Genomic DNA, 21,152 nt, shown 5'->3' with positions numbered 1-21,152 from the left:
ACCACCGCATCTGCGAGTTTGTGTCGAAAGCCAGCTAGTGTAGCATATGTAAGCCCACTGCCATATGCATATCTTATTTTCCATATTTTTTTTTCTTTTTATATTTACTTTTAATGACTTTTACATTTCACTTAGTGCAGGACAATTTAAGGCAGATATTACAGACATTTAAATATTTTTTGCATACACCTAACTCTTTCACTGACTGAACATTAGGGCCCGGATTCACTTTTTACATATCTGTCTCTGCAATTATCAGTCAGAGTTTAAGCATTCTCTGTTTGTTGTTCTGACAAAGGAAACTTGTGTTGGGGAGGATTCAGCGTCTGTTGAGGCCCATGTAAACGTTCTACAAAGTGAGTATCAGAAGAAACTTAGAATTGAGTCTTTTCCCACCCATGCAAGTGTTTTTTTTTTTGTTTGTTTGTTTGTTTTTTTCTGGGAGAATACCAGGATGTAATTTTAAACCGTAACATAAAGGTGCATTTCTATCACTTGGGGTGCAAAATTGTTCTTTTAGCGGTACAAACAAGAAGGTACAAAAATGTACCAGTGTTTAGAGGTACATTTCTGTACCCTGCTGGGGCGACAAAGCATTTGTACTCTTTTAGGTACATTACTGTACCTTGATTTTTCTGTGTGTAGTTCCACAAATATACAACCTTTTCTTCATTTCTGAACCAAATTTCAAGACAATATACAAATATCCTAATTTTCAATTAGAGTTCAGTATTCACATTTTACATTTATAATACATTTTACACCATTTAACTGTTACTCAGTTATGGTTTTGAGGAGATTTGTTTATTTTAAGTTAGATATACAGTGAGGAAAATAAGTATTTGAACACCCTGCTATTTTGCAAGTTCTCCCACTTAGAAATCATGGAGCGGTCTGAAATTGTCATCGTAGGTGCATGTCCACTGTGAGAGACATAATCTAAAAAAAAAAAAATCTAGAAATCACAATGTATGATTTTTAAACTATTTATTTGTATGATACAGCTGCAAATAAGTATTTGAACACCTGAGAAAGTCAATGTTAATATTTGGTACAGTAGCCTTTGTTTGCAATTACAGAGGTCAAACGTTTCCTGTAGTTTTTCACCAGGTTTGCACACGCTGCAGGAGGGATTTTGGCCCACTCCTCCACACAGATCTTCTCTAGATCAGTCAGGTTTCTGGCCTGTCGCTGAGAAACACGGAGTTTGAGCTCCCTCCAAAGATTCTCTATTGGGTTTAGGTCTGGAGACTGGCTAGGCCACGCTAGAACCTTGATATGCTTCTTACAGAGCCACTCCTTGGTTATCCTGGCTGTGTGCTTCGGGTCATTGTCATGTTGGAAGACCCAGCCTCGACCCATCTTCAATGCTCTAACTGAGGGAAGGAGGTTGTTCCCCAAAATCTCGCAATTCATGGCCCCGGTCATCCTCTCCTTAATACAGTGCAGTCGCCCTGTCTCATGTGCAGAAAAACACCCCCAAAGCATTATGCTACCACCCCCATGCTTCACAGTAGGGATGGTGTTCTTGGGATGGTACTCATCATTCTTCTTCCTCCAAACACGTTTAGTGGAATTATGACCCAAAAGTTCTATTTTGGTCTCATCTGACCACATGACTTTCTCCCATGACTCCTCTGGATCATCCAAATGGTCATTGGCAAACTTAAGACGTGCCTGGACATGTGCTGGTTTAAGCGGTGGAACCTTCCGTGCCATGCATGATTTCAAACCATGACGTCTTAGTGTATTACCAACAGTAACCTTGGAAACGGTGGTCCCAGCTCTTTTCAGGTCATTGACCAGCTCCTCCCATGTAGTTCTGGGCTGATTTCTCACCTTCCTTAGGATCAATTGAGACCCCACGAGGTGAGTTCTTGCATGGAGCCCCAGTCCGAGGGAGATTGACAGTCATGTTTAGCTTCTTCCATTTTTTAATGATTGCTCCAACAGTGGACCTTTTTTCACCAAGCTGCTTGGCAATTTCCCCGTAGCCCTTTCCAGCCTTATGGAGGTGTACAATTTTGTCTCTAGTGTCTTTGGACAGCTCTTAGGTCTTGGTCATGTTAGTAGTTGGATTCTTACTGATTGTATGGGGTGGACAGGTGTCTTTATGCAGCTAACGACCTCAAACAGGTGCATCTAATGTAGGATAATAAATGTAGTGGAGGTGGACATTTTAAAGGCAGACTAACAGGTCTTTAAGGGTCAGAATTCTAGCTGATAGACAGGTGTTCAAATACTTATTTGCAGCTGTATCATACAAATAAATAGTTAAAAAATCATATATTGTGATTTCTGGATTTTTTTTTTTAGATTATGTCTCTCACAGTGGACATGTACCTACGATGACCATTTCAGACCCCTCCATGATTTCTAAGTGGGAGAACTTGCAAAATAGCAGGGTGTTCAAATACTTATTTTCCTCACTGTAAATAAATTAAATAAATACACTAAATTAAATGATCGTGCAAATTCTTACTTTCCATAATTTTTTAACCCGTGTTTAAAAATAAATTGCATTTCCAAAGAGAAAATACTTTTATTAAAAGTTATATTTGTACAACAATACTGTAAAATATTTTATACTTATGAAACACAGTATATAATCAGAGCTGTAGTCTTAATAAACTGGAATACTTACCCCTCCCACCAAAGTGCCCTTGGTAGTGAATGTGGACACAGCCACAAGGCTGATAATACACAAGAACAATGCAGCAAAGAAGGAGTTAAAAACGTCCTGTAAACAAAATAATCAAATTAATATTGTAACAGTTGATCAAGAAATTCATCATCAAGTTTTAAAACCCTCGGATTTACATCTACTTAGATTTCTTAGTAAAATATAAAACACATTCTTATCAATATGAAGGTTATGCTCTACACACCCACAACACCCAATGCATGTGGTGTAGAGTTCTGCATGAATCATAATAAGAACTCGGCTAGTGTTTGGTACATAGTTATGACTCACAATCAATGGCCAGAAAAAGAAGGTGAGTGATTTGTGAAGTTTCAGAAAGTAAAGGATGAGCAGAGCCAGTGTGATGATGAACTCCAAACATGTAGCTGAGATGTAGGGAGGCCGTGATGCCACAGTGAAACACACAAATGCCACAAAAAGAACCACCTGAAAAGAGAGTAATGAATAGATAAAAACGAATAGTTGTGAACCAAACATTCTTTATATCTAATACACTTTTATTTTATTTAAATGTTTCTGGAAGGATTTTCCTTTGTCAACGCTCAATCAGTTTGAGGCAAATCTTTAACAAAGCGTACCAGCTCAGGACAGTTTACACATCTTTGCAGTTTAATTATAAAACAATACCGTTTATGGTTTTCAACTACTGACTTCAAAGGACAAAAAAACTTGTAAGGTTGCAACAGCTGCTATTATGTTAGTTGCAACCGATTCACACACCATTGAACACTGAATGTAAAAGTAATCATTATATCTTGTTGCTATTTTCTTGTCCTTGTTCTTCTTCTGATTATTATTATAAACACATTTTAACACAATGAAATCCTATTTATAATCCTATACCTTTGAATGTGACATAAACAAAGTTATTTTGTAGTGACTTTGTGGAAGTATGTAAAATAAAGATCAGTTGTTTTCTTACCAGTTCTGCTATTTTCAGTAAACCTCGTTTGGACTTTAGGAAAGCCTTATCGACCTCTATGAAGCTTTGCATCTCTGCCATCTCTCTCTCTCTCCTTTCTTTCTTTCTTTCTTTCTTTCTTTCTTTCTTTCTTTCTTTCTTTCTTTCTTTCTTTCTTTCTTTCTTTCTTTCTTTCTTTCTTTCCAGCTGTTAAAACAAAACAAACACTGCTACTTCCTGACCAGAAAATAAAGGAAACAACTTAAACATGAAATATCACTGCTGCAGGTTTGACATCCTTCTCATTCAACAGTGTGAAGAAATAACTATTGTGCAACACATACACAACATACACCCTAACACCCACCCACACTCTTATGCGCATTTCAAGTTACACCATGACCACTGGTAAGAATGTTTAGTTATTATGCACAAAACTAAAAACACTGTGGCAATGCAAAAGGCAAATGCAGATTGCAAAACTTATATAGTCCATGACAGCATTTCTGACATGTTTTCTTTTCTGTATTCTAGTTCATAATCTAAAAGCAGGAAATGAGGCACTGATCTTAATATAGCCAAACATGTACAGTGCAGCTGATGAATGTCAGATAGTTGCTGTGTAGATTTGTAATGAAAGCCATAAACTTATAAAATGCATACACAAAACACTTCTGAAATGTAAAATAAATAATACTCACATAGACTTTTAGATTTTTATGTCTAAAAACTGTCAGTCAGTGTGTGTGTGCGTGTGCATGTGTGTGTGTGTGTGTGTGTGTGTGTGTGTGTGTGTGTGTGTGTGTGTGTGAGTTAAACTTCCTCTTACCCAAAAATGGACTGTAAGCAATAACCAGAATAAAAAGGTTATCTTTGACAATCATGTTTCTGTGTTACTGTGTTCTGTGTAACTTTGCTGATGATCACTGATCATCAGCAAAGTCTGTTCAAACACAAAATATATCAGTAATCACTTTAGACTTTCCTTTGAGGCTCATGTAGATAGATTACCAGGATTGCCTTTTTTATCTTATAAATATCACTAAAATAAGAAATATGATGTCATTACAGTATGGTGAAAAACTAGTTAATGCTTTCATTACATCCACATTGGACTGTTATAATGCCTTTCTGTCTGAATGTTCTAGTAAGTGCATAAGTAAACTTCAGTTTTTTTTCTAACTTCGCTCGGTGTTTCACTATGGGAATCGCTTTGGGCGTGACCAACTACGGAAGCTCTTATGACACCACGTCTGTCCAGACGACCCCTCCTAACATCATTCGCGCTTTCTTTCCGTGAGGGACTACACTAAGCTCTCTCAGCACTTCCAGTTCTCGGCTGGTTTCGCTTAACTGTTCATCGTGCGGGCCGTCATTGGATTCCGCCACCGAACGCGAGGTCAGTCGTACGGAATCGTGCTGAGCGACGTCACGGAATAGCGTCCGCGTCGAGGCGAGCTATTCCTATTCCAACCTGCTGGGTATTAAGTTACACGGTAGGGACGTAGTAGCGTCAAGCTATTACAGGTTTAGCGCGTCAAGGCGAAGCCTTCGGAGGGCTAACTACCCTGCGAACATCGGCAGACTAACGTGTTGTGACGAGTCTAATATTCCCCGTACTCAGCCATGTCGACGATCACCCCCCCCCCCCCCCCACCAAAGGGAATGAGTCGAAGTTCAGGGAGGTTGCATCCCGCCCGTGTCCATCATCATGTGGAGCAACCATCTCGGGCAGGGACCCTCACCCGATGTGCATCACGTGCATGGGCCCGAAGCACGCTCAGACGTCGCTCGCGGACCCGCAAGCATGCGCTCACTGCGCGTCGATGCCGGTAAAACATTTGGAGAGACAGCTGAGAGTAGCGGTGGCTAACCAACAGGACCCGTGTCTGTCCGGCGCCGCTGCGAGGTCTACGGCCGTCGAACATCAGCCGCGAGCTACCACGAGCTGGGCGGACCTGATGGAGGCCGAATCGCTGGTCATGCCGCCTCTGTTTGATAACCTCCTCGCGGAGGATGAGGAATGACCGTGCGACGAGGACGCAGATGCGAAGTCATGGATGCTGCCTACGACCCAGCTAAAGGTCTGTTCGGTCCAGCTCTAGAGAAGATGAGAGAAATCAGTACTCTCAGGAAACAGGAGGACGAAGCATTCAACCTCTGTTTGCCTCGTAAGCTGTCTCAGAACACGCCCCCTCAGCCAGCGCGTCGGGGTTTTGCCGCAGCCGCGGCTGTGAGAGGGAGACCGATGAACGTGAGGAGCACAAGATCGGCTCTCGGCGGACAGCAAGCTGGTCAACGCCCGAGATCGGATGGCTCGGGACCGTGGGAAAAGCATTCATTTGCGGCCGTGGGGGCTAAAAACCGTCCGCCCCACCCCGAGGAGCGGAAGAAGAAGCGTGCGACCTGACACGCGAATGTTCTCCTATCCTCCTTTCTCCGCTGGCGAAGAAAAGGAGAAGAGAACGCAGCCCGGTTCTAAGTTCCGTAAGAGCTTCCTCTATTGTTTCTCCTCGGTTTCGAGGAATGAGGGAAAATGTTCAGTGTCACCAAGCACTCCCGACATTTGTTCACTCGCACGTCAGTTCGGACGATTGCACAATAAAGAATGCATCATCGCATCCAAGCCACGGGCTGAGGGCGATGTGTTAAAAAATAAAAAACACAATAAATGTGGCACTTTCGCATCCAGGCGATTAGCCGAGGGCGATAGTGTGCGAAAATCTCGAGAATTCAGGTGCACCCCCCAGTTTTACCACTGGAGGGCGCGCTCGCTCTACCAACGGAGCCCAGCGCAGCGACGGTTTTGACGTCATCAACGCTCGACCAGAGTTGTGTACGCGGGGGTTCTCTTTCTGCGCGCCTCGTCAAGTGGCGCGCATGCGCTGTTCCTTTGTGGGTCTTAAGCACGATTTTACGGGGATACAGGCTTTAATTCGCAATGAAACCACCCAGATTCAACGGTGTGTTGGTCTCGGTGGCCGAAGGGGAGTCGGCTCGGGTCCTAGCGACCGAGATCGACTTTCTTTTGAGCAAAAGGGCAATCAGAGTTGTTCCGGAGGCAGAAAGCCGTCAGGGTTTTTACTCCCGGTACTTTGTGATCCCGAAGAGAGAAAGCGCATCTCTTCGTCCGATCTTGGATTTGCGTGTGTTAAACAAGCACCTGAGGAAATATTCATTCAGAATGTTGACACACAAAGCACTCTGTCGGTCGATCCGTCCAAACGATTGGTTTGTGACGATCGATCTATCAGACGCGTATTTTCACATAGACGTTTACCCGTCACACAGAAAATATTTGAGGTTTGCGCACAGAAGCACTGCCTACGAGTTTCAAACCATTCCGTTCGGACTGTCTCTCGCTCCGAGGACTTTCAGCAAGTGTGTGGAGGCGGCACTTTTGCCGTTGAGAAACAGCGGGGTTCGGATTTTGTCTTATATAGACGATTATCTGATATGCTCCTCGTCAAGAGAGCAAGCGATCAGAGATGCGGAGAGCGTAGTCACACATCTCTGCGACCTGGGTTTCAGAATAAACAGGGAAAAGAGCCGCTTGTGTCCTGCGCAGTGCGTGGAATATCTAGGGCTCAGTATAGATTCCCTCTCCTATCGAGTCACGCTGACAGAGAGGAGAATCGCATCTCTCATTCAGTGTCGCTCCCGTTTTCGGGCGGGGACTATGGTCCCGTTCCGAGTATGCCTAACCAGTGTTCCTGTCTCTTTCTTCTCTTCGTAATAAAAATGTTCTTTCTGGATTAAGTTTTCTTTCTGATGGTTCCACATCCACAGCATTAAGATTCATGGAGTTACTGAGCAACTCAAGAATTTTGAGGATGGATTTGAACTGTAATTATTATCAACAGCCTCTACAATGGCTTAGGACCGCAGTTTGCATGAACAGTTCTGCGTTTAAGTGCCTATCACTGAACAGATCACCTTAACAATAATAGCACTGTAATAAATGGACATTTGGTGCTTCCCAGATGAGGATGCATTTCATTTTGAGTCTGGTAACACTTAAAGTTTCTTTCTCATGACATCTTAAGGAGTTTTTCGTTGCCACAGTCACCACTGGCTCACTCATTAAAGACAAACATAAAATTATAAGAAACAAATGTATTGGGACAAAACATGCATTCTTTTATACAATTTAATAACATTTTTAACTCTGTAAATCTGATTTGAGACAATGTCCATTGTTAAAAGCGCTATACAAATAAAAAATAAATGAAATGAAATGAGGCTGGGACCATGCACAAAATGAACATATGATTAGCATGATGAACAATTTTCTTTTCTTTTACTTTCACAAACTGAAACATGTTCATAATTTAATAATTAAAACATTCATCATTCAATAATTAAACAATATTTTTTCTGGAATTTTAAAATGTATATAAAAGTTTATAACGTAAACGTATTATTGCTTTAAAAAGTGTATAAAGTACTGAATAAGACATATATTTGGGTTCATGTCTTCGTCGCACACGTATGATGTGTCGGGTTTACGTCTGACGTTGATACGCGACTCACAACCCGGAAGTGTGCTGTCACGTGATGTCTCTTTAACCTTTGCAACGCAGTAGTTTTGCTGTAATGGAAAGAGATGATCGGGCTGGGGAACAGACTCGGAACGACTTTTAGTCCTTTTGGGTCCAAAACTGCAGTCGTGAATGTGTGTAAGACATTATTCCGAAATCCTGCGGACAGAAATCAGAGAGTCACGCGCGGATGTCAGACCAACAAACAGTTTAGGGCAGGTGAATATTATTATTATTATTATTATTATTATTATTATTATTATTATTACTTTGTCATTATTTTTTATTTTAAACCAAAAATATAGACATTTTATTTATAGAGCTTTTACAGTAGATATTGTATTCATCTTTTATTTCCCCTCTCTTCTGTTTATCTGCATTAACTGTCATATTCACTTATTAAAATTAATAATAACATCCTATATTAAGATTATGATCAGATCATCTATTAAAACATAATTCCAGAAAAATACTGCTCTAAGGAATGAGGTCTTGTCATTATGTTGTTGTCATTAACATATGTCCATTGTTCTCTTCTTATTCTGCTCTCTGTATGAGTCAGTTTTATGTTTGTTTGTTTTATATTTGAACCCTTTATTTATTAACGTGTGGTTTTTATTTCCTGCTTGGTTTAAGGCTTGGTGTTTGTGCTTTATATTTGCTTTCTTTCTTAATACTTTCAAGTTCAGCTTGTTTTATTGTGTTGTCGTCTTCTCAAGGTAAACTGGTCCGTGATGGTGAGGACAAGAAACCAGTGGTAAGTTTATCTTGGATATAATAATAGTAGTACTGGTAATATTCCTTTCATTTATTTTCAGAGGCATCTCATTTGTCAATATTTGCATAATATTAGCTTACAGGAAGTAAATAGTTTTAAAGCAAGTCAAGTCAAGAGGCTTTTATTGTCATTTTCCACTATACACAGTGGTACACAGTACACAGTAAAAACGAGACAACGTTTCTCCAGAACCCTGGTGCTACACTAAACAACAACAAACAAAACAACATAGAGCTACAACACAAGTTACATAAAGTGCATCGAGTGCAACCTAGTACAAAGAGTGCAGACAGACAGTGCAGACAGATGACACAAGACAAGACACAAAACCCTATATAGCGCCGACCAGTAAACCTATTGTATACTTGATTATACAGTACTGTACAAGAAAACTGTAAAAACTATACAAACTAAAAACTATATCCCAGAAGTGAGTATAAACAGTACAATGTAGTGCAAAAAATACAGCAGCAGTCGAAGGTGCAAAAAACAGCATGTAAACAGTATAATACAATGATAATGATAAATGTGCAAAAACAGCAGTTGAGAGTGTGGTACAGTTGAGAATAATAAATAATGAATAAATGAATGGTGGTGGAATGGATTGAGATGAGTGATGAGTGTGTGTTAAGTGTTAAGTCCAGGAAAAATTTGTACAGTTCGTTACACAGACAGGATCAGATCTCATCATCATCCTTCTCCTCATCATCACTGTCATTGTCATTTGTATTAGAAAATCTGTAATAGTCTCCTTAAACTCATAAAGCAGCTGATGAAAATTTGTGAATTAATTCAGACTTTCATCATCAGTTACAGCCAGTTGTTTTGAGACAGACAGAATAACTGCAACATTTATGATCTTATGAGTTTGGTCCTACAGCTTCTGTGCTGTACAAATATATGAATTCACTAATTTAGGAATATAGATAAAACTATAAAAATATAGATAAGACAGTATAATTCTTAATGTATCGTTTGTAAAGAAACTCTTCTGTATTGTTACATGTCCCAGAAGAAATCATTCATGCACACTTCAGTATCTCAGTGTAAATGTTCTTACCATGAGCATGTATGTGTTTAAATAAGACCTGATGGTGGTGTTAAAGTTAAAGTGTCTCTCAGTTCAGGCACATTAGCCTGAAATTGGGATAGTTGTTTTTGCTGCAGGGTGATTAAAACTGTTGTATTTGTTGCATTATTATTATTATTATTATTATTATTATTATTTTTAGATTTGCATTGAGGGGAACATTGCAAGTGGAAAAACAACATGTCTGGAGTATTTCAGCAAAACCAGCAACATTAATGTAAGAAACACTACACAAACACTAAAAGCGGGTGGAGATGCTGGAGAGGTTTAAATAAATCCCAATCTTACCACAGCCGTCTCACTTTACCTGGGTGTGTTGCTATCTAAAAAAAAAATAAAAAAAGAGGAGTGCAAAGAGTTCAGCAGGAAGAGGTGCAGTATAAGAAAAATATTTTAATCACAGGCATCAGATGTAGCAGATTGGAAAGTTTGCTCTTTTAAATTCGAAAGTCTGACGTTCGCACACAGCTCCTGAGGGACTAAACAGAAACATTTGTCTGAAGCCATGATACTGGCACAGCATAATGCTGATTACAGCAGTCTGAGATCAGTCCACCTGTCTTTACTGCTGTAAAGAGAGACAATCAGTGTGTTAGGGATTACACTAATGCATAAATATTACACTGATTTATAAGGAAATGGCACGTAGGACACGGCAGTACTAACCACTTTCTTTAACTACTAAAACAATAATAGGTGAGAAAGGGGATGGCTCAGAGTGGGACAGAAGTTAAGGTGAGGGTTCATAGTGGGACAGAGTGGCAGGTGAGGGGTCAAGGTGTGAGAGAGGACCATGTAAGCTTGTTTTTGTTCTAGTTTACATATTTTGCTGTAAATGTGACTCTTCCAGGTTCTGACTGAGCCCGTTTCCAAATGGAGAAATGTTCAAGGACATAATCCCCTAGTAAGTACTAGAAATTATTCTTTATAGATATTTCTTTACATGGCAGTGTTAAAACATATAAAACTATAAATCTTTCTTATTTGGTATGTATATATGTATTTATTTATTTTTAATCAAAAACAGATGTCATGTTGTACAGTGACTTAATTAAATGTTGTAAAAACATCTATTATTAATTATTAATAATGGATAATTCCACTATACTTATGATTACCATCCATACTATTCCTGTTTAGAGATAATGTATGGTTTTGATGATGATGATGATGATGACTAAGAAGAGGTTGTTGTGTGTGTGTTCTCCTGCAGGCACTGATGTATGAGGACCCGGTAAGGTGGGGTCTTACACTGCAGACTTACATCCAGCTCACTGTCCTCGACCATCACCTGTCTAGAATAGTATGCTTCATCCCTGTTTAACATCTTTAATGATCACTTTATTTCCTCACTTAGGTGTGTGGGTGTAAAGTCACTGTCTCTTGTTGATACTGTTATATCTGCTGTAAAAAATATATTAATATTTATATTTTCTTTGCATAGACAGCACCAGTCAGGATGATGGAAAGATCTCTGTATAGCGCAAAATACATATTCGTGGAAAATCTGTATAAAAGGTAATTAATTTAAAGTTTATCTATAAAACAGAATTCTTTATTTGAGTTATATATTTTTTATTTAATTGTATTATTCACTTCCCTTTGTATATTCACTAATTATGTTGTTTTACCTGACATTTTAATTTGTTTGTGTACAAATGTGAAAGCTACAACAGTAGCTGATATTGAGGCACAGTAATTATACTTGACAATTGTGTGTGAATGTTTGTGTTAGATTATTATTTCGAGACAGTCTGGAAAAAAGTGTGTGTGTGTGTGTTTGTGTGTTTGTGTGTTTGTGTGTGTTTGTGTGTTTGTGTGTTTGTGTGTGTGTGTGTGTGTGTGTGTGTTTGTGTGCTGTATAAACAGTGGGAAGATGCCTGAAGTGGATTACGTTGTCCTGAGCGAGTGGTTCGAGTGGATCATCAGTAACATATATATACCTGTAGATCTGATTGGTGAGTTTAAAATTAAAATCTAATATTTTAGTGATGATTATGTGGATGTGGTTTCTGACTTCAGTAACCTGTATAAACAATATATATACAGCTAATTAAGGGAAAAAAAAAATCTGATTTTAAAGATGCAGTAGTCAGGATCAGACCTCTAGTGTTAACTAGTAAAATGCAACATTGTATTTATTCTCATTGCTGCTAATTGTTGGTTTTAGCACTTTGGCCATGAAGTCGTTGAGCTGCTTCTCATTTATATTTTGATAAACGTGTGTAATTCTTATACTAATACCAGCTGTAGGCTTTAGTAGTTCTGTAAATGCCAAATAAATAATAAGTAAAAAATAATTGAGTAAAATGTTAAATTGGCTTGCTTGTTAGGGATAAACTTATAAGGGAAACACTTATAAATATATATTTTTACCTTCTTTATCTCTGCTTTGGGACAATGTCCAATGGTAAAAGTGGCATGCAATCAATTGAATGAATTAAATGTAAAAGATGGCTATCAATGTATTGTATACAGTTTACTAAAAGAAAGATATTTACTTGTCTCTTAAACAGACTTGCTGTGTTCTCCCTGTTTTGTGTGTTCATGCTTTGTGTGCTGCAGTTTACCTGCAGACAACTCCTCAAAAGTGTTTAGATCGTCTTAAGCAGAGATGCAGAGAAGAAGAAAAAGTCATTCCACTGGTATGACTGAAAAACTCTTCATTCTTCTCTTGTGTATTTATTAATTTGGCTTAGTTGCCTTTGTTTGCAGTGTGATATTGAATTTAATCGTGTGTCTGTGTGATGTTCAGGAGTACCTGGAGACTCTTCATCATCTGCATGAAGACTGGCTGATAAATCAAACCTCATTTAAAGTTCCTGCTCCCGTTCTTGTAAATATGTTTCTTTTATAAGGATATTTATTGTATTATTATTATATTACATTATTATTAAAGTTAATTGTTATCATTACAAATACAAATTACAAATATTTCAGTTAAATGTTTTTAATACATTTAGCTTTATAATATATTTTTTCACCTGTAATTTTTACAGGTGTATAAATATCATGAATTCAGGCCACCTGGAATTTGCCATTTAAACCCATAATGTCTTGCCTTTAAATGTAAATATATTTCCCTTGCAAAACACCTTTAAACTCTGACAGAAATGTACCAAAGACAGCCAGCCAGAAAGACAGGCCGACACTATTATATCACTGAACTTGTGAAGGACACTGTGTCTGTGTGTGCAGGTGATCCCAGCTGATCATGACCTTCAGAAGATGCTCCATCAGTATGAGGAACACAGAGAGAAGATCTTCACTGTATCTCGGACTTCATAAAGCGAAAGGTTTCATAAAACTATTTTGTTCCAGGGACAGAATTTGATCAAGCTGTGTGTGTTTCCTGAACTGTTTTAACATCAAGTGTTTGTGTGTGTTTGGTTCATTATTAAACATAATTATAAAAAAAAAAAAAATTCGGGATTATATATATTTAGAATGACAGTGAATCAATGCATCAAATGTTTGTCTAAAAGACTTCACCAATTGTTATATAGACATTATTTTGTTTTATAATAATAATAATAATAATAAAAAAACATTTCATATTTATTATAAGAGAATTCTTATCAATACATATATTTTTTTGCCAGTTGCATCCCTATAACACACACACACACACACACACACACACACACACACACACACACACACACACAGAGACAGAGGGTATTCTGAGGATGAGGTGTGTGTTAGTGAGCTGAGCTTAGTGCTATAAGTGCTGTAACTCTTCAACAGTTTTAGCTAAACTGAACTTTACTTTTATGTTATTATTTATTTACCTAACTTGTATATCAATTGGTAAATCACAAATCATTCCATAAATATGACCTTCATTACAAGAGCTGTGTAACATTTTCATAATTTACTGTTATTTCGATGTATACAAAAAACCTTTTTTGTTTTGTTTTGTGGACGAGACTGTTTGTACTTTTACTGTTGTTTACAAAATTTTATTAAACAAATTGAAAACATGCAAATTGCCATGCTCTTTGCCATGCCCTTTACCATGCCCTTTACCATGCCCTTTGCCATGCCCATATCCAAAATAATTAATGTGCTGACAATTTGACGCCACAAAAACATTTCACTGTCGTACCGTACAGTTTATGAGAGACAAATAAAATGTTATCATCTGATATTTTATCACAATATTATTATTTGTATTACTTTTTGTAATTGGTTGTTTGCACATGGCAGAGGTGGGAAGTAACGGAGTACAAATACTTCGTTACTGTACTTAAGTAGATTTTTTTGGTATCAGTACTTTACTCCACTATTTATTTTTTACTTATTATTTATCTGTCTGTCTGTCTGTCTGTCTGTCTGTCTGTCTGTCTGTCTGTCTGTCAAATATTAATATGATGTGAGGTCCAGTTAACAGCTAAAACGGGTAGAAGTAATAACTACTTTTTACTTAAGTACATGTCAGAGCCAAGACTTCTTTACTTTCATTAAGTAAAAAAGTTTAATCAGTACTTCAACTTTTACCCGAGTATTTTAAAACATGAGTATCTGTACTTCTACTTAAGTAAAGGATGTGTGTACTTTTGCCACCTCTGGCACATGGTAAACACAAACATAAATACATTTTACATCAGTAAGGCACAAAAGCATTCACACACACACACACACACACACACACACACACACACACACACACACACACACAAAACAGCTGTCCATTACTTGTTCAAACAACTCAGCGGTGTGAAACTCATTTCAGGCATATTGGGTCTGACTAGAAACACTCGATGTGTAGGGTACAGGAACATTTGAGTCAGGTGGATTGAGGAGGAGTGTAGGTAATAACCTCCATATATGCTGAGATGGTTTATTAGGTTATGACTTCTGAATGTAAACCGTGTGATTTAAATAGATTTTCAATTAAATTTTGTGTCAAATGTGCTATACAATAGAAATGGTCAAAAATAGCTTTACACAAATAAATACAACAAGATTAGGAATACAAATTTTAAATGAATACATTAGTACCTATATGTTTGAAAGTAAGCCAGAGAATTCAGTGGCATCAACAAACTCACTGAGAAGCTAGAATGAAAAAACCTTGAGGGGAACCACACACAACAGGGAACCCATCCTTATCTGGAGAACACTGAATGTCCATTCATTAATGCTGAATTTCTTAAATTTAATAATAATTGGTATGGCTTATAAAGAATCCTCTTATTTGTAGTTTTAAACCCATTAGACTGAACTATCTAACACAGTTCCATTCTGCTAAACCTGGAAGTGATGAGCTTCCACCCACCATCAATTATTGCTGTGAGTTTTTTAGTTTGCATATTAAGTCAAGTTTATTTGTATTATTGCTTTCCCAAGTGTAGTAACAAAAAAAAAACTTCAATTCTGTTATAAGTGAACAATTGTTTCAAAAAGAAGAATGATTTGGTCATGTGTTTGACACCTCTGATTTACCAGGTGAAAAAAAGATCATTATAGTTTTTCATTCTAATCAGATGTTCAGAACTTTACAGAGTCTTGTGCAGAGGAAAACAAATAGAGTTGGTCCGTTTTTTCAGTCTTAAATAACAATGAGCTTAATACAAAAACATACTGCTAATGAAACATACGAAACAAACTAACTACATTTTATGGACCAATCACAAGTTAACCAATCACTTCATATTATTATAAATTACATGGCAGAGACTTTATGTACAATTTCTAGCACAGCATTTACATTAGACTAGGGGTGGCCCTGAATAGTCAAAGATTCAATGCTTCGATAGGAGGAGCCTGATACGACTACCAATCTCACAGTTGAATCTTTGCAGAGGTATTATGAAAGGAGGATCATGCCATTTTGGTTATATGGGGGTGCTCAATGTTTGATTTCACATAGAACTACTGGCTGTTTTCAAATAAGTTAATATACATTCTATTATGACAATGCTAAAAATAAAATGTGAAAGAAAGAAGCTTTTAATTAATATTTTTTATATGAATGAATAAATCCAATCAACCCCCCAACCAATGTGTTTTTACTTTCCATGATCCATGACCAACACAGGCACTCACACACATCTTTGCAGTAAATATTTAACAATGTCTGAAATATTATGTACAAATTAAATTCTGTAGATTTAAATTATTGAACATTTTCATTATTTTTTTGGTGCTTCAATGTTGCACTGTATTAGAGCACACTCGCACAGTCAATTCAGCCAACGTGAAATTTAAATCATGTGAAATGCAAAACACGTGTCTGCAGTAATTTATTTGTACACACAAATAATACACACACACACACACACACACACACACACACACACACACACACACACACGATTTGACTATATGCAAGACTTGAAATTCGACTATGTAAATCCCTAGTTGGGCTCACCATTACATTACACAACTGACAAAACAACACGGTCAAAGTTGCTATTAAACTTTCATGTTTTATTGCTTATTTAAATCAAACAAACAATAATAAAAATATAACTGCAGGTGCTTTGCAGTTTGTGTATCCCACAAACTGCCTCTCTATACCATTTTAAAGTTATTTTATTACAAAATTCAGGACACATTTGTGTTTTTCCACAGCATATTAGATAGGATATCTATCATTGTTTGTCACATATACATTACAGCATAGTGAAATTCGTTCTTCGCATATCCCAGCTTGCTCAGAGGCTGGGGTCGCAGGGCAGGGTCAGGGTCGGCCCCTGGAGCACAGAGTGTTAAGGGCCTTGCTCAAAGGCCCAGGAGTGGGAGCTTGGCGATACCGGGGCTTGAACCCCCAACCATCCGATCAGTAACCCAGCACCTAAACCACTGAGCTACCACTCCCCTAAAAACATGCTCTTTAAAATAATAATTTGTTATTTCAACTTGTCTTAAATAAATCATCCTAGCATGAATTACATTCAATGTATAAAGCACACGTTTGACCTGAGTGACTATTCAGTGTTAAGAATTATTGTTTGTGTGTGTGTGTGTGTGTGTGTGTGTGTGTGTGTGTGTGTGTGTGTGTGTGTGTGTGTGTGTGTGTGTGTGTGTGTGTGTGTGATTTGTAGAAGTGAGCCAGTTTGTTCTGATGATCAGGATCCTCAGATCTCTGGTGTGTGGTAAAGAACAGGGTCAGCTCCTGCTTTGCAGCATACATAGTTGTTCTCCTCATGCTCTACATGGGGCACAATAGTAGAACTGCTCACACAGTTGGGGATGTAAAAGGACTGTGGTGGCTCTGTGATGTTGTGATGCTGCTGGAGTTGTTCTGAGGAAGAACAGCTGCTGCAGTCAGTGATGTTACAGATGGATTCGTGTGAGGGGCTGCAGAGGATTGGGATTTTCTCGTTCTTATCACCCTGTGCTGTCTCCTCTATCGGACACTTTAGAGGCTCCTCGCCAGGGAACTCTATCAGCTTCAGCTTGTCCATCTTCTCAGCAAGGTCTCCCAGGGAGCCATCCTCATTGCGGTTTATCCCCGAAATGTGTGACACGGCTCCAACATGTAGCTGCTTTTCTACTGAGGAATTAGGTTCTGGAGCAAATTTTGAAACTTCTGTGTTTTTTGCGATGGACTGAGAGCTGCTCATTTCACGGCTGAGCTTCATGTCTTTTTCTTGGGGGTGCTTCCCCCTGGCAGACGAGGTTTTAAAGATGGGCCGCTGTCTAAATGTGAGATCTGGGTAATCCTTCTGCATCTCCAGGATAGACTTATCTTCACTAAGGAATGATCCACGCTCTGAGGTTTGATGCTGGTTTATTTCCTGATCTACCGGTTTTAAACTAGGTTCAGGATTTAAAAGTAAGTTGGTTTTTGGTTCTCCATCTTCCTCCAGAACCCCGTTTGGGGTGTTATTGAGCTCCGGTTCCTCCTGAGGAGTCACGGCAGAATGTCGTTTTTTTATTATCTCCAGGCATTCAGCATGAGATGTCTGGCTTGTTATCTGAATCAGATGTTCACATTCAATCCGGGCAAGAAAAAGCTCAAAGCCCATTTCCTTAGCCTGTTTTGGGTTTGGGTTGTCAGAGATTTTATACTCAGTGTCAGTTTCAGAATCATAACCGATGCTTTGGAGAATACTCCAAGTTGTCTGCAGTGGCAGAACTGCTTTGATGTAGTAAACAAAATGACCAGTGAATTTCTGTAAGACAAGAAATTCATTTAAATTAAAACTCAATACTCAATATTCAACTTTTAAAAATTACAAGCTACACTCAACTGGGGGAGTGCACCAAAGTCAGAATACAGAGCTTAATTAATCGATATGACACACACGCGCGCACACACACACACACACACACACACACACACACACACACACACACACACACACACACACAGACACACACACACACATATATATATATATATATATATATATATATATATATATATATATATATATATATATATATATATATATATATTTAAGTATTAAACAAATGTTTTTACATTTTAAAAGCATTTAAATCATAAAATATTATATAATGTATATTATTATGTATTATTATATTTAATTTTAGAACCACAGGTGAAGTTTTGTAAATTATAATTTCTGCAGAAAGATGACTAAAATCTAATTTCTATAGAAAATTGTATATGACTAATCATTTCCATAATGTGATCTTATAATAATAAGATAATTAAGTCTAATTTATTATGTTTTATAAATTAACACTATTGCCTCAAAACAGGATTTTGTTATGAAACAGTATTTTCAGAATATTTGATCTACACTTTTAGATTTTATATATTTCAATAATATAAGATTAAAAGAATAAGATTAGTACTAACACTACTGAGTATTATTATTTATTATTGTTACTATTTTATTGTTTATTAGTTTAAGATTAACTATGAGTTTAAAACTGTATTTTCAGTTCAGTAAACTGAAGTCAGTGCAGTGTAGAATGTTCAAACTGTGGATTATGAAAATGAATGACAGAAACAGGAAGTGTGTGTATGTTCGTGTGTGACACTTTACTCTCACCTTCAGTGTTTTAAACTCTTTTTTCCAAGGAAAGAGGAACAGGTTGACGCAGAACAGCTCGAGCACCTCGAAGGCTTTGCCCAGGCGCTGAAGCACAGTGGTGGGGCTGATGTTGGTGTTGGTGTTTGTGTTGATGATGTCGATCACAGTTGGGTAAAATGGCAGAAGTGTGAATGTGTGAGCTGCTTCACACTGGGTAAACACCACCTGCCTGGCCTGGTCCATTAGCTGTGCATCTTTACACACCTTCATTCTGCCCTCACTCCGTGGACGGCTGTAGAAAGTCACGTAGCGCTCCAGGACATCCTCACGTCCTGTTTTAGCCCCCTCACCTTCAGCCATGGTGGTCATGATGTGTGCTTTCCTCTCATGTGTGTGAAGCAGCAGCACAGAGCTAAAAACCAGGAAGTGAAAGTAAAGATGACAAGTTTTTTTTTATTCTGTAGATTTACAGATAGTTATTTCAAGCAGCATTTTTCTCAAGCACCACCAAAACAACACCAAAAACTCACCAAAACCAGAAATAATAATATTTAGTCCTGCAGTTTACTGCACTTCCTCATCCTGTATGTGGCAACTGTCACTGACTGATCAAATGATTATTGTAATAATAGCATCAACAATAATAAAAAAGCTTCTTATAAACATGAACTGGTTTCTACATTTGGATTACCCCTAAAATCCTTCATCTTTAGTCTTAACTCCAAACACAAGAACAAATCCACTTCTGTTTCCTTTCTATTCTGACAAATCCAGCTGTTTCCGGAAGTCACTTAACATACTCGAATTCTGACCACAAATCTAGGATTTTATTCGCTTTGATAAATGATAAGCTTTCGGTTATTTACTATTAAAAAAAAGCAAAATCATATTTACCACCCGGATATATGAATCAACATGACTGCAACTTAATTTCTTTAAAAAAAAAAGTGTTTTATTGTTGTATTCTCCATGAAACACCACATTACCCAGAATTCCAAAAGAAATCCCCACCAATCAGAGGCGCCGCTGTTACCATGGAAATGTTTTGCCGAGCCGCAAACTTGTAAAGCCAATGACGTCATGACTTCATGTTCGTTTCTGTTTCAGAACATGTAAAATAAATATACATAGTAATTTATATACCTTGTATTTAAGGATATTCTCATATCGAAATTTATTTTTCGAACATAATCCGCATACCTAATCTGTGTTGTCATTTTTTTTTGTTAACGCAAATTGACGTGCATATAAATGTAAGTATATGTACAGCATATTATATATATATATATATATATATATATATATATATATATATATATATATATATATATATATATATATATATATATATATATATATATATATATATATATATATACACGCTGTTGAAAAGTACAATTTGGACCTGAAACTGCTGTATTTAATTTTTGATGGAAGGAGCTTAAACAGTTTGTGACTGGGATGTGAGAGTCCTAGATGATGTTGTAAGCTCTGCAAGACATCTGCTGTGGTGTACCTGTCCAATTGCAGGTAGTTGGATGTCAGTGATGAGTTGGGCGGTTTTGGACCGCATTTTCCGGGCCTTGCGTTCACACACTGTGGAGCCTCCGTACCACACAGTGATGGACTTGGTCAGGATGCTCTAGATCAGGGGTCACCAACAAAAATAAACTAAAAATAGCTGTTTCCTACTTTTTAAATTATTGTTGATAATTATTATGAGAACATTAACATGACCAGTGTCTTCACATAGATTAATATTATTAATTATTAATAATAACATAATAAAAGGTAAATTGAGCAAATTTGTTATTTCAGATCAAACTGAAAACTGTGTGTATCAAACTGGTAGCCCTTCACATTAATCGGTACCCAAGCTCTTAGTTTCAAAAAGGTTGATGGCCCCTGCTCTAGATAATGCAGCAGTAAAAATTAGTAGTTCATCAGATTGTACTCCATCCCTAACTCAAAGATAAAGCATTTAGATTTATAAAGTTTGGACATTCAGTGTGTCCAGGATGATCGTTACAGCACGCAGGTTAAATCAGTAGATGTGTATATAGCAAATAGCACGAATCAGACTGCAGATGATGTAATGACACAGAGCCGCGTACCTGCACAAACCGCTCAAAACCACGAGAGGGCGCCACGCTGTCACATAGTAAGAACCATTAACCTGAC

The 21,152-nt window shown here is 37.6% G+C and overlaps 3 protein-coding genes across 5 annotated transcripts in view; 1 reads left to right on the top strand and 2 right to left on the bottom strand.

Annotated features, from left to right (window-relative positions):
- LOC310731367 (CKLF-like MARVEL transmembrane domain-containing protein 3) overlaps window positions 1-3,972 on the bottom strand; it is a 14,878-nt gene extending 10,906 nt beyond the window's left edge. Inside the window, exons 1-3 of the mRNA XM_083550966.1 lie at window positions 3,627-3,972; window positions 2,975-3,130; window positions 2,645-2,740 (exon numbers count right to left, since the gene is read on the bottom strand). Of these exons, the coding sequence (XP_083407092.1) occupies window positions 2,645-2,740; window positions 2,975-3,130; window positions 3,627-3,707 (333 nt within the window). The 5' untranslated portion in view covers window positions 3,708-3,972. The remainder of the gene's footprint in view (window positions 1-2,644; window positions 2,741-2,974; window positions 3,131-3,626) is intronic.
- A 4,164-nt stretch (window positions 3,973-8,136) lies between these two features.
- Window positions 8,137-13,997, top strand: tk2 (thymidine kinase 2). The gene is made up of 10 exons (XM_083550959.1): window positions 8,137-8,365; window positions 8,866-8,903; window positions 10,157-10,231; window positions 10,865-10,918; window positions 11,228-11,317; window positions 11,459-11,532; window positions 11,884-11,972; window positions 12,580-12,659; window positions 12,770-12,850; window positions 13,213-13,997. The coding sequence occupies exons 1-10, from the start codon at window positions 8,212-8,214 to the stop codon at window positions 13,300-13,302; spliced, it is 825 nt and encodes a 274-aa protein (XP_083407085.1). The 5' UTR covers window positions 8,137-8,211; the 3' UTR covers window positions 13,303-13,997.
- A 2,427-nt stretch (window positions 13,998-16,424) lies between these two features.
- Window positions 16,425-19,926, bottom strand: LOC310731333 (uncharacterized protein). Of its 3 annotated transcripts, none has more exons than XM_083550913.1 (3): window positions 19,866-19,926; window positions 18,990-19,383; window positions 16,425-18,140 (listed from the first exon to the last, which is right to left on the bottom strand). In XM_083550913.1, exons 1-3 carry the CDS (start codon window positions 19,886-19,888, stop codon window positions 17,100-17,102), a joined length of 1,458 nt encoding a protein of 485 aa, XP_083407039.1. In that variant the 5' UTR covers window positions 19,889-19,926; the 3' UTR covers window positions 16,425-17,099. The 3 variants fall into 3 exon arrangements, with proteins under 3 accessions (XP_083407039.1, XP_083407041.1, XP_083407040.1); XM_083550915.1 differs by lacking the exon at window positions 19,866-19,926 and adding an exon at window positions 19,663-19,843; XM_083550914.1 differs by lacking the exon at window positions 19,866-19,926 and adding an exon at window positions 19,502-19,842.
- Between the last annotated feature and the right edge of the window lie 1,226 nt (window positions 19,927-21,152).

Source organism: Silurus aristotelis, assembly GCF_946808225.1.
Source record: "Silurus aristotelis genome assembly, chromosome: 9".
NCBI classification, from domain to species: Eukaryota; Metazoa; Chordata; class Actinopteri; order Siluriformes; family Siluridae; genus Silurus; species Silurus aristotelis.
This window is presented reverse-complemented; position numbering and strand designations above follow the sequence as displayed.

Bases quoted from the DNA above. Each gene is read 5' to 3' on its own strand.
- tk2 (XM_083550959.1), top strand. From the start codon at position 8,212: ATGATCGGGCTGGGGAACAGACTCGGAACGACTTTTAGTCCTTTTGGG. The intron at 10,232-10,864 runs GTAAGAAACACT...TGACTCTTCCAG, and splicing joins GCAAAACCAGCAACATTAAT to GTTCTGACTGAGCCCGTTTC. The intron at 12,851-13,212 runs GTAAATATGTTT...CTGTGTGTGCAG, and splicing joins AAGTTCCTGCTCCCGTTCTT to GTGATCCCAGCTGATCATGA.
- LOC310731333 (XM_083550913.1), bottom strand. From the start codon at position 19,888: ATGTTGATTCATATATCCGGGTG. The intron at 19,384-19,865 runs GTAAATATGATT...CCTGGTTTTTAG, and splicing joins TTGATTCATATATCCGGGTG to CTCTGTGCTGCTGCTTCACA. The intron at 18,141-18,989 runs GTGAGAGTAAAG...CTTGTCTTACAG, and splicing joins AAGAGTTTAAAACACTGAAG to AAATTCACTGGTCATTTTGT.